Genomic DNA, 12,827 nt, shown 5'->3' with positions numbered 1-12,827 from the left:
AATAGTGTGGCCGAACAATATACAGAACACACACCAGATGCGAAAGTAGTAATCGCTCATACTGTGGACAGCTACAGATGGTAGGGACTGGGAGGTCAAAGTCTTGCACTTTTGTTGTCTGTGGTAAAAAAAAAGAAAAAAAAGTCAGCTTTTAATAATAATAACAATAAGTCATTCCAATATTTCTTATTCATTCTTTTTTTCTTCAAAATTTTGAAAGACTTCCTAAAGCAACAGCAAGAGGAAAGGAGGGAATGGGTCCCTGATGGACCGTTTCAGTTTCAGTTTCAGTAGCTCAAGGAGGCGTCACTGTGCTCGGACGAATCCATATACGCTACACCACATCTGCCAAGCAGATGCCTGACCAGCAGCGTAACCCAACGTGCTTAGTCAGGCCTTGGGTCCCCCCCTTAAATTGTTATTCACTCGACAGCTGTTAAGAAGATATACAAACAAACTGACAGAGGCACAGAACCAGCCTTCTTCATTCTGCTAACATGAATGGTTACAGTGATAAAAATGTTAAAAAAATCAACACTCACATGTGACCCGTCTAACAAAAGCAATGTTCTGCACACTGATAAGGTAAAAGGACAAACAGGGAAACACACAAACCGACAATACAAAACAATGTAATGCAATACATCTTTATAATTTCAATTTATCAGATTATAATGATGTATTGTGTTATACCTCTCAATGAAGTTGACCAGATTACAATAGTTTGCATATATGTACACACATCTCTCTAAAGCACCTGTCCATGTGTCTTTCCTAAGCATAGATTTCAAAGATTTATTTTAATTCTTTTTTTTCCACAAACATACATTTCCACAACAATAACAGCATACATCCTTATCTGCTGTCAACAATAAATACCACAAGAAAATGAGTTCATCTGACCAGTGGAAGATGTAAAAAAACAACAATAAGAACAGAGAAACGGGTGAAGTAACAGTTGAGCACAGTATTGCACACGGGAATGAACTGTTGCTGTTTCTTTTCATTACGCCCAAATATCCTGTCCATGTGCCTTGCAGAAAGGATTACATTCGATCCTATGACTGTCATGTTCCCTCATGGCTACTGTCTACTTGGTCCAAATCAGGAAAGAAAGAAACAATGTTGCATATACATTTCTTTATGCATTACCTTGACATTAACAGGCTGTCCACTAAATTCTGTTTAGACTGCATGTATGGCTTATTCTTTAACCAATACTTTATTCTAGAAAACACTATTTCCTGATTTTTATTTTTTTGAATGGGATGGGGTGGGGGTGGGGGTCAGTTGCTTTCAAAGTCAGTTATGGATACACGCACTGCCAATAACTGAAATAAATCAAACCAAACTGAGTGAAAAAGGACTATTTTCATTGAGGAGTTCCCCCTTAAAAGCTAACTTTCAGAAACAGAAAAAGTGACTGCAGAGCTACAAACTGAAACTGATACAAAGTGTAACTGCTGAATCAACAGTACTGTAAGTTCATGACACTGAAAAATGAGATACAGCTTTATTTAAGTACATGATTATATTAAGCAGCACTTTCCTTATCCTCAAAGTGAAAGAACCCATCATTATACTTCTGAAGGAAAAGGAATCCATTCACATTTTGTCTGCAGATGATATACACTACTAAATTCTAAATTTGTTTAAATCACAGTTGAGGAAAGACGCTAAAAACCAGAAAGAAGAAGAAGAAGAAAAAAAAAAAGTAAGGCTACCCAAATATACACTAGGGGTCCCAGAGACTGTCAGTGATAAAAAAATAAAAAACCCCCAAAAAATCCAGCTATTTTCAAGGACATCAGCTGTTCCACAATATAGCGTATATCATGCAAACAAACACCCTGTACCCATTTTCATGTTGACACTGGAATTTACTCCAGTGCAATCTCTTCTTGTTCCTGTAGCCTTGCTATCTGCTCAGCAATCCACAACTGATGTTTTCATCACATGGCTAAATTTGCAACCAGCAAATAAACACATGCTCCTGACCAGAAACGAGACACACACTATCTTGAATTTATGATATTACACCATGTTCTACTCTGTGAAAAAAAAAGGGGGCAAAAATAAAATAAAAATAAATTGCCAAAAATAAAATGCAAACTGAAATTTTTTAGAAGATATTAAATCCTGTTTTAGTTTCAAGCAGGCATCAAAGTGTGCGAAGTGATCCATATATGCTACACATCTGCCGTTGAAAAAAAAACACACCCCAAAAATAAAACAAGAGACAGCTGATGATCACATAAACCCAACGCACTGACGCTGATCGGGGCCTTCGGAAAATCAAGTCTAAACTCTAACCTTAAACATATCAAATCCAAGCGGGAACCCCTATGGTACCCTGTATTTATATTCAAGAACCTGACTAAGCTGAATTAAAGCATGTAAAATGTGATGGCGACATGCAGCTGTTGATGCTTAAGCCAGTTTCTTTCATTAAGAAACGGATTGAAAAACAACAACAACAAAAAAGAACAGATAAATAAAAAATTAAAAAATCCAAAAGGAGAACTGACAGATGGCCCGAGGTTCAGAATACAAAGTGCTTTATTATCTCCAAAGAGGAATTACTATAATTCTGTAATGTCTTTCTAATACCCTTCACTTCAGGTAATATTCACTTCTCAGTGCAATACATTTTCATCTGTTCTTCAGCTTGTTCTAAATATAAAATATTCTGTGTATCTTTCGTTTGTTGATCGCATGTATCACACTGGAAGAGCACAATGTTAACTCAGGCTTGTCATGGCTCAACTTTTGTCTTTCAATGCTTTGTTTACTGAATGCTGTACTTTGTCTTGCTTCTGGAATGAAAAGGTTTGAACCAAGGAAGTGATTCACTGTGAGCAGCGTTAAGAACCTTCTCCATGCCAAAGGCAGGCAGTGTTCCATTACGATAACTGGTAAGTCAGAGGACGGTGGACATATGCCGCTTTCCTAGCTGATGTTACAACAACAAAAAAATGAAAAAATGAAAAAAAATTACAGAGTGAAAACTTTTAAAAAGCCCTGTTGCAGGAGGTGAGAATAAATATAAAAGTACTTACAAATACTGGCCATAATGTGCAAGCCACCAGGTGCAGAGATCTGTCATTTAAATTTAACCAAACATCTTTCAAAACCTTGTGCCTTTGGACTTCAAATTGCAAACCCAATAACCTACCAGCAAACAGTGCCAGGAAACTATGTTAACCTTATGAATAAACATATGTCAGTGACAACCACCAGATTTTTACGTTCTCTTGCGGCAGTGTACATCGGTAAAGTGTTCATACCAGTTTGAAACAGGGTCAAAGTGTTATTACTAAAGAGGTAAGTGATATGAATTTTTTTTCTTCAAGGATATGATGAGATTCTCTAAGTCCATGCTAGACAGAACGTTGCCAGCATTATGCAGAAGACCCAAATGCTGACTGTCAGACAGTGGGAGAAAAGAGACAGGGAGAACTCAGAAGGCTTTCAATCTGGTGTCGTGCTAGACATCCAGATCATGAGGGTTTGACAAATTCAGGCAGTGCTTGCCTGCTCCTTTTTTTCCTGCTTTCTTCTTTTTCCTTCTCATCACCCCGTCTGTGCTAGTCGTTTTTCTTCTCTTCTTTGGGTTTTGGTTCTCCATCCTCCTCTTCCTCCCCTTCTTCTTTTTTCCCTGTGTCTCCCTCTGGAGGGCAATCTGCAATATATCAGCATTCACATACACACTTTCACTTTCTCAAGGAGGCATCATGGCATTCAGATACATCCCTATACACATCTTAGACAGATGCCTGACCAGCAGCATAACCCAATACACTAAGTCAGACCCTGAGTGCACTCATACATAGTAATGTACCTATCAGAGCGGATTTCTTCAACAAAATTTTGCCTGAGGACAATACTTATGTACCAAGCACAACACACACACACACAGAGTATCACACTCACACACACACAGAGTCACACACACACGCACACACACACACAATCTGCTCCTTAATTCCCAGACAACAAGATCAAGAAAAGCACCACACATCCACACACATTCACACACACACAAACACACATACACACCCTGTAAGGGCTTCAGGGCGGGGTCCCCCGAATGGTCCAGGACCTCGGTCTCACTGTCGCTATCCTCCAGACCCTCACCATCGTCCAGCGTCTCCATGCAGCACAGGCTGTAGCAGATGATGCCGATGATCACCATGGGGATGCCAAACATCAGCAGGAACAGCCACCGTGACGTCTGCCAGATTCCCTGCACAGCCAGGATAGAAAGGTAGTGACGGGCGCAACAGCCGAGTGGTTAAAGCGATGGACTTTTAATGTGAAGGACACGGGTTCGAATCTCGGTGGATGGGCGTAATAGCCGAGTGGTTAAAGCGATGGACTTTCAATCTGAGGGGCCTGGGTTCGAATCTCGGTTGACGATGTCTGGTGGGTAAAGGGTGGAGATTTTTGTGATCTCCAAGGTTAACATAATTATGTGCAGACCTGCTAGTGCCTGAATCCCCTTCTTGTGTATATGCATGCAGAAGATCAAATAACATTACAAATCCTGTAATCCATGTCAGTGTTCGGTGGATTATGGAAACAAGAACATACCCAGCATGCACATCCCTGAAAACAGAGTATGGCTGTCTATATGGTGAGGTAAATAACAAAAACAAAACAGTCATACACATAAAATGTTTCATGTCTGTATGAGTGTGCATGAGTGCCTGCCTAAAACCTGACTGAATTACACAGGAAACGAATGATGAGCGCCTTATGGCAGCTGTCAGTCAGCTCTACCCAGGTAGGTAGCCAGCAGTGCAAATGATTATGTTTGTGAACTGCTTAGAGCCTGGTCTCTAATGAGCATAGGCACTATACAAGTATCCTTATCATATCTTATCAGGTTCTCATAGCCTTTTATGGCCATCAGGACAGTGAATCCATATCCACTGTGTCTTGGGGGTCTTCTTCTTCTTCTGCGTTCACTCATATGCACACGAGTGGGCTTTTACGTGTATGACTGTTTTTACCCCGCCATGTAGGCAGCCATACTCCGTTTTCGAGGGTGTGCATGCTGGGTATGTTCTTGTTTCCATAACCCACCGAACGCTGACATGGATTACAGGATCTTTAACGTGTGTATTTGATCTTCTGCTTGCATATACACACGAAGGGGGTTCAGGCACTAGCAGGTCTGCACATGCTGACCTGGGAGATCGGAAAAATCTCCACCGTTTACCCACCAGGCGCCGTCAACGTGATTCGAACCCGGGACCCTCAGATTGACAGTCCAACGCTTTAACCACTCGGCTATTGCGCCCGTCGTCTTCGGGGTCAGCATAAGAAGGCGGGGCCCAATCCTCTCCTCCTTCCCCCAAGTTAACCTTCTCCACCCGAAGTCAAGGTACCCGTTCACAACTGGGTGGAGTGAGGAAAATCTGAGTAAAGTGCCTTTCCCCAAGGAGATAGCTGCATGTCAAAGCAGCCTCCAGACCCCTGATCACTGATGAACTCTGGATCAGGAGCCCAATTTGCCTAACCAATTCTGCAACAGCGTCTCAGTCCATCATTACTTGTACAGCCATGATATACCAGAAGGTGATCAGTAAAAATAATATCAAATCAAAAAGGATAAAAAAAAATAATCATTTCAAATACACAAAAAAACGTAGATAGGATAATACATATATAATAAATTGAGGATGATGATAACCACATAATAAACTTACTAGGGAAGATCACACATACATAAAATTAATGACTATAAACCAAAAAGAACCAACTAAGGAAGAGATATCGTCACAGACCATTCACTAATATTGTAGAGATAATGTCATAATTATCACTTAACGCAAGGGTAGATGCGATGCCACATACTGTATAGGTAATATCACTAATTTTTTTAAAGTGATCATAGGAACAGGTTAAAACTGAATAGAAACATAGATGTGGAAGAGATAAAAAAAAAAAAACCATTCAAAATTCCGAAGCTGTATCTTTAATATTTCTATAGATATACACCATTTACCATGAGGGGTTCAGACAATGTCATACACCACTTAACTTGAGGGTAGAGATGATGTCATATACCATTTACCATGATGGTAGAGATGATGTCACATACCATTTACCATGATGGTAGAGATGATGTCACATACCATTTACCATGAGGGTAGAGATGATGTCATGTACCATTTACCGCAAGGAGTAGAGATGAAGCCAGGTACCATTTACCACGGGAGTGGAGATGAAGCCAGGTACCACTTACCACAGGAGTGGAGATGAAGCCAGGTACCACTTACCACGGGAGTGGAGATGAAGCCAGGTACCACTTACCACGAGTGTGGAGATGAAGCCAGGTACTACTTACCACGGGAGTGGAGATGAAGCCAGGTACCACTTACCATGGGAGTGGAGATGAAGCCAGGTACCACTTACCACGAGTGTGGAGATGAAGCCAGGTACCAATTACCATGAGTGTGGAGATGAAGCCAGGTACCACTTACCAGGGGAGTGGAGATGAAGCCAGGTACCACTTACCAGGGGAGTGGAGATGAAGCCAGGTACCACTTACCACGGGAGTGGAGATGAAGCCAGGTACCACTTACCACGGGAGTGGAGATGAAGCCAGGTACCACTTACCACGGGAGTGGAGATGAAGCCAGGTACCACTTACCACGAGTGTGGAGATGATGTCATAGGCCAGTCTTTTCATCCTCATTAAGTACCCAGTGCCACCATACGCCTACAACAGACAAGTCCATACCTGAATGCACAAAGGCATCTTGTTTATCAAAGAAATGGCCATCACAAAAACAGGACATTTCATTGGTGGGGGTGAGGGGGGTGGGGGGCGAGGGGGGGGGGGGATAAACACAAACACAGTAACTTTCAATTTTTCAAAATACATCCGAGTATCTTTCACATCTCTTCCTCACTTCACACAACAGTGATCATGTGTAATGAAAACAACAACAACAATAAATGTGCTGGTCAGGTCTTGAGAGCTTAAAAAAAAAATTGTTAAAGAAGAAGAAGCAGATGAAGGGAAAAAAATATATATATGTGTGTGTGTGTGGGGTGGGGGTGGGGGGGGGGGGGGGGGTTATTGTTGATGAAGGGGCAGAAAAAAAAAGTCCTATCCAAATCCAATCCCACCCAATCTGCTGCTCACTAGCATCCACTCATCCCAATGTCTGATGGTCAGATGTCATGTGTATTTTCTTTCTTCTCTTTCATAACGTATGTAAGAAAAAAGCAAACAAACCTGAAAATGAAATAAAGAAAAAAAAAGAAAAAAGAGAAAAAAAGAAAAACAAAAGAAACACATACACATGTCAAGTAACAAACAGAAAAAATCTGATCCAATCTAATCCTATTAGCTCAGCTCACTGGCAGTGACCTGTCTAACAGGAAGTCAAGGAAGCTGGTGAAGGTGGTCTTGGTGACACTGTGTGAATAAACAATAACAACAACAAAAACAAGAAGAAAAAAAACCCCACAACCAAACAAATGAAAACGCTCCCACAAAAACAACCTAACAACAACCCCCTCCACCCCCACTCCCCCAAAACAACAACAACAAAAAACACACCACAACCCACCCCCTACCCTGGGAAACCAAAACAACAACACACACAGGAAGTACTGAATTTTACCTCCTGTCAGGCGATACTACTTGCTTCAACTTTGACCAATGCGCCTTACTCTCCAGCGCACCAAATGTATGGGAACACTGACCAGTGCGCCTTACTCTCCAGCGCACCAAATGTATGGGAACACTGACCAGTGCGCCTTACTCTCCAGTGCACCAAATGTATGGGAACACTGACCAATGCGCCTTACTCTCCAGTGCACCAAATGTATGGGAACACTGACCAATGCCCCTTACTCTCCAGTGCACCAAATGTATGGGAACACTGACCAATGCGCCTTACTCTCCAGCGCACCAAATGTATGGGAACACTGACCAGTGCGCCTTACTCTCCAGCGCACCAAATGTATGGGAACACTGACCAGTGCGCCTTACTCTCCAGGGCACCAAATGTATGGGAACACTGACCAATGCGCCTTACTCTCCAGCGCACCAAATGTATGGGAACACTGACCAATGCGCCTTACTCTCCAATGCACCAAATGTATGGGAACACTGACCAATGCGCCTTACTCTCCAGCGCACCAAATGTATGGGAACACTGACCAATGCGCCTTACTCTCCAGCGCACCAAATGTATGGGAACACTGACCAGTGCGCCTTACTCTCCAGCGCACCAAATGTATGGGAACACTGACCAGTGCCCCTTACTCTCCAGTGCACCAAATGTATGGGAACACTGACCAGTGCGCCTTACTCTCCAGTGCACCAAATGTATGGGAACACTGACCAATGCGCCTTACTCTCCAGTGCACCAAATGTATGGGAACACTGACCAGTGCGCCTTACTCTCCAATGCACCAAATGTATGGGAACACTGACCAGTGCGCCTTACTCTCCAATGCACCAAATGTATGGGAACACTGACCAGTGCGCCTTACTCTCCAGTGCACCAAATGTATGGGAACACTGACCAGTGCGCCTTACTCTCCAGTGCACCAAATGTATGGGAACACTGACCAGTGCGCCTTACTCTCCAATGCACCAAATGTATGGGAACACTGACCAATGCGCCTTACTCTCCAGCGCACCAAATGTATGGGAACACTGACCAATGCGCCTTACTCTCCAGCGCACCAAATGTATGGGAACACTGACCAGTGCGCCTTACTCTCCAGCGCACCAAATGTATGGGAACACTGACCAGTGCGCCTTACTCTCCAGTGCACCAAATGTATGGGAACACTGACCAGTGCGCCTTACTCTCCAGTGCACCAAATGTATGGGAACACTGACCAGTGCGCCTTACTCTCCAGTGCACCAAATGTATGGGAACACTGACCAATGCGCCTTACTCTCCAGCGCACCAAATGTATGGGAACACTGACCAGTGCGCCTTACTCTCCAGTGCACCAAATGTATGGGAACACTGACCAATGCGCCTTACTCTCCAGCGCACCAAATGTATGGGAACACTGACCAGTGCGCCTTACTCTCCAGCGCACCAAATGTATGGGAACACTGTCATGGTTCTTAATCAATCACATCCAGGTCGACCTCCAAACTCGGAAAAATGACATGGTTGTGAAAATGAAGGGCATTTCCCTCAACCTGCTGCTTCACCTCACACCTACCACATTAATTGTGGGGAGCGCTGAAGGAGAGTGTTCTTTCATAAAATCGGGCAAGTTTCCATAACACACATGTACATGCTAACATGTCCATGGCAGCGATGGCAATCGACCATTAATCTTTTCATTCTGATCTTTGTTTATCATTGTTTTGGGTTTTTTTTCTAAAAAAAAACAAAAAAAAACAACTAAACCTACCATTAAACAATTTATAATAATTTTGTAGAAGCATTTCTTATTTTGAATATGTGTTTCTTAATATGCATGTTATTTTACAAAGTGTGTGTGTGTGTGTGTGTGTGTGTGTGTGTGTGTGTGTGGAGGGTAAGGGGACTTGTGTGTGTGTGTGTGTGTGTGAATGTACCTGCTGTGTTGCATTACTTGTGTGTGTGTATTTAGCTTTATATGTTACTTTTTTCATCTTTTGTCCAAACTTTGCAATATTGTGAGTGTGCTGGACTCGGCTTGGGGCTGAGATATTGTTTAGCGTGACTGGATGCACAATTGAAGTTTCAAAAGGATCAATAAAGATGTATTGTATTGTATTGTATTGTATTGCACTGTATTGCATTGTGTGCCAAGTAACACACTGCACCTTATACTTTGCTAAACTCTGAATTCTAAAAGATTTTTGAGGGCGCACCTAAAAAAAAAAATCTAAAGCCAGTAGTCAGCAAAAAATACATTAAGTAAAAAAAAACCCATCCTGTCCAGTCCCAGCACTCACGGGCAGCGAGCCGTTGCGCACCAAGTCGAGGAAGGAGGTGAAGGCCTCGGTGGTGACGTTCTGTGGGTGGAAGGGGGGCAGGAAGAAGAGGTGCGTCTCCACCTCCAGAACCAGCAGAGCTGGCGCCACCAGGAAGGACATGGTGATGCTGTTCATCGTCTCCATCTCCATCATCCATAGGAACTGGAACTCACTGAAATATGAAACAAAATGGAAAAAGATTGTTTGGTGTTTTTTTTTTCAAGAGGGTGGTGGAATAAGAATGGCTTCATTTTTTAAATTTTTTTTTTTTTTTATAGATATTTTAAATCCAGCCCTCTAAGTGGTTGTTCGTTTGTGAGGGAAATATTTATCATATCTGCTTGTGCATGTGTGTGGAGAGAGAACATATGTGTGTGTGTGTGTGTGTGTGTGTGTGTGTGTGTGTGTGTGTGTGTGTGTGTGTGTGTGTGTGTGAGCAAGAAAGAGAGAAAAGTGTGTGTGTGTGTGTGTGTGAGAGAGAGAGAGAGAGAGAGAGAGAGAGAGAGAGAGAGAGAGAGGGAGAGCGAGTGTGTATATATGTGTGTTTGCAAATGTGCATGCATGTTCATATGCATGCGTGTGCAACTTTGGTTATGAAAATGCTGTGGGGGAAATTGTACTCAAATGTGCATGTTTGCAACCAGAATCACAATCAGACCAGCAGTATATGAAAGCCTTGTATCTTCTGTACTGCATCTCTCTCTCTCTCTCTCTCTCTCTCTCTCTCTCTCCACACACACACACACACACAAAAGCCCCAAACCTTAAGAACCACTATAGCAACAGTAGCATCACAGTACTGCATGTACTGAAGAAGAAAAAGATTTGCCCTTAACTCTGTTATTTCATGCTCTGCTCTCACAGTGACCACAGTTTGGAGTTATCTATTCCTCACTTCCATGCTTGTGGTAAGTTCCTGCCAGTCTTTATTTGGTGTCATAATCAAGTAGGTGATATATTGCGTACGTTGAATCAGAACAGGAACATTTTTTTTTTTTTTTTTTTTTTTTTGCTGCCCCATCATCTGCACCGTTTCAGTGGCATTACTCCCACGCCGCTCATTTAGATTCGCCCATACACGGCCACACACGGGTTCGTCCGTCGCAGTTCCAGCGTCGGCAGTCCACAGGGAACCATCGATGTTAGGTCGCCGGGAGGCCACACACCAGAGGAGACCCTGCACTGCTGCTGAGTCACTTCGGTAGTGTTCAGTGGTGCCTGTTCTGTTTTAACGTACTTAGGACACCACCTACTAAGCCCCCTACAAACGACAATAATGGCTTAGTTGCAGAGCCAGACTGAGTGAACGTCCCTCCCAGAGTGGAGACTGCCACCACGTCCCTAAAATAACACACAGACTTTGAGACTATTTTGTTTATATTGATGACGATTAAGGAAGTGAATGACACTTCGACTGTGTGGTCCCAGTCTCCCCATTTAAGCCCACAGCACACTCAACTCTGGGCAGGAGCCGGCCACGGGCCAAAAAACTCACCTTCGCTGGGATTCGAACCTGCGTCCTCCCAGCCGTCAGGAACAAATATTTCCTGCACTACTGCACAGTCGCAGCTTTTGATTTGTTCCCTCACTATTATACATCTCATGTGAATTGAAAAAAAAAAAAAAGAAAAAGAAAAGAAAAGAAAACAAACAAACCATGTATAAAATCAGTGGTTTTTTGTTGCTGTTTTTTGTTTGTTTTTTGGTTCCTTCACAATTATATATCTCACATGAATAAAAAAAAAAATAAATAAATAAAAAAAAAATCCAAAAAAAAAATCCACACATACATAAAATCAGTGGTTTTACCAACTGTTCCTAGTCTTTGGGGTTTATCATAAGACTGTCAACAGATAAAGGAGTAAATCTGAAAACCACGCATTAAAATTTGTAGATATAACAGTAACACCGTTTAATCACTCCTTACAGCCTCTGGTTTAAAAACTAAAGGAAATATCAGCACTTACCCGTGGTATTTTTCTCTTTGATTGAGGGCCACATTTTCTGCCACTTCTTTCATCCTGAAACAGACAAAAGGTCATCGATGTCAAAAACAGCCAAATTTGGCACACAGACTGTGAGCACAGACGTTTGACAAAGACAGCTTAGAGCTATGTACAAATGTTTACTTGTGTAGTTCCAGTTTTGTGTTAAAGTATACATACATGCCCAGTACGTATGCATGTAGTTTTGGTTTGGCATACATGTAAACATTGCAAACACAGTCTGCATAATAAAACGCTTCCGAATGAATAAAAGCTTCACCGGCACATGACTGATAATCCAACTGTTTCCTCGTTTTTGTTTGATGACATGGATGTTTTGCTGTGCTGGGTAATTTGCCTCACGAGAATTAAATAACTGAAACGTCTTTGTGTGTGTATGTATGTGTGAGGGAGGGGGGTGGGGGTGGGGGGCACGTGCCAGCGTGTGTTTTTACGTGTGTTCAGTTGTTATGTGTTTTTTTTTTTTTAATGATATCGCAATAAACTTGTTGTGCTTTTCCTTTTTAATGAGAACATCGAGGTCCCTCTTGTAAATTAAACAGAAACTGGAATAGGCATCAAATAGTTCCAAGTTTCCAAGATAAAACAGAAGGTAAACAGGCAGGAAGGATCGAGAGAACGTGGGAAGAAAGGAACGAAAAAGAAGGGAAGAAGGGGTGTGTGCATCTAACCATCAACGTGACACCGCCACGTCAGTCCACAAGATGAAAATAAAAACCAAACAAACAAAAAACAACACAAAAAAACGGTATGTGGGTGGGTGGCAGACAAAATACGCAGAGACTGAGCAACGAACAGGGGGAGACAGAGTAATAGCAATCACACGCACCTGGCCTTCACCCACGCACACAACAGACAGAGCA

General features: G+C 42.4%; 1 protein-coding gene across 1 annotated transcript in view; it reads right to left on the bottom strand.

Annotated features, from left to right (window-relative positions):
- Nucleotides 1-1,248: 1,248 nt before the first annotated feature.
- Nucleotides 1,249-12,827, bottom strand: part of LOC143285435 (protein disulfide-isomerase TMX3-like) — a 119,803-nt gene continuing 108,224 nt past the window's right edge. The window contains exons 10-14 of the mRNA XM_076592701.1: nucleotides 11,926-11,979; nucleotides 9,938-10,130; nucleotides 6,662-6,730; nucleotides 4,060-4,246; nucleotides 1,249-3,682 (exon numbers count right to left, since the gene is read on the bottom strand). Coding sequence (XP_076448816.1) covers nucleotides 3,588-3,682; nucleotides 4,060-4,246; nucleotides 6,662-6,730; nucleotides 9,938-10,130; nucleotides 11,926-11,979 — 598 coding nt within the window. The 3' untranslated portion in view covers nucleotides 1,249-3,587. The remainder of the gene's footprint in view (nucleotides 3,683-4,059; nucleotides 4,247-6,661; nucleotides 6,731-9,937; nucleotides 10,131-11,925; nucleotides 11,980-12,827) is intronic.

Source organism: Babylonia areolata, chromosome 9 (assembly GCF_041734735.1).
Source record: "Babylonia areolata isolate BAREFJ2019XMU chromosome 9, ASM4173473v1, whole genome shotgun sequence".
Classification (NCBI taxonomy): domain Eukaryota; kingdom Metazoa; phylum Mollusca; class Gastropoda; order Neogastropoda; family Buccinidae; genus Babylonia; species Babylonia areolata.
Note: the sequence above shows the minus strand (reverse complement) of the source record. Positions and strands in the feature narration are given on the sequence as shown.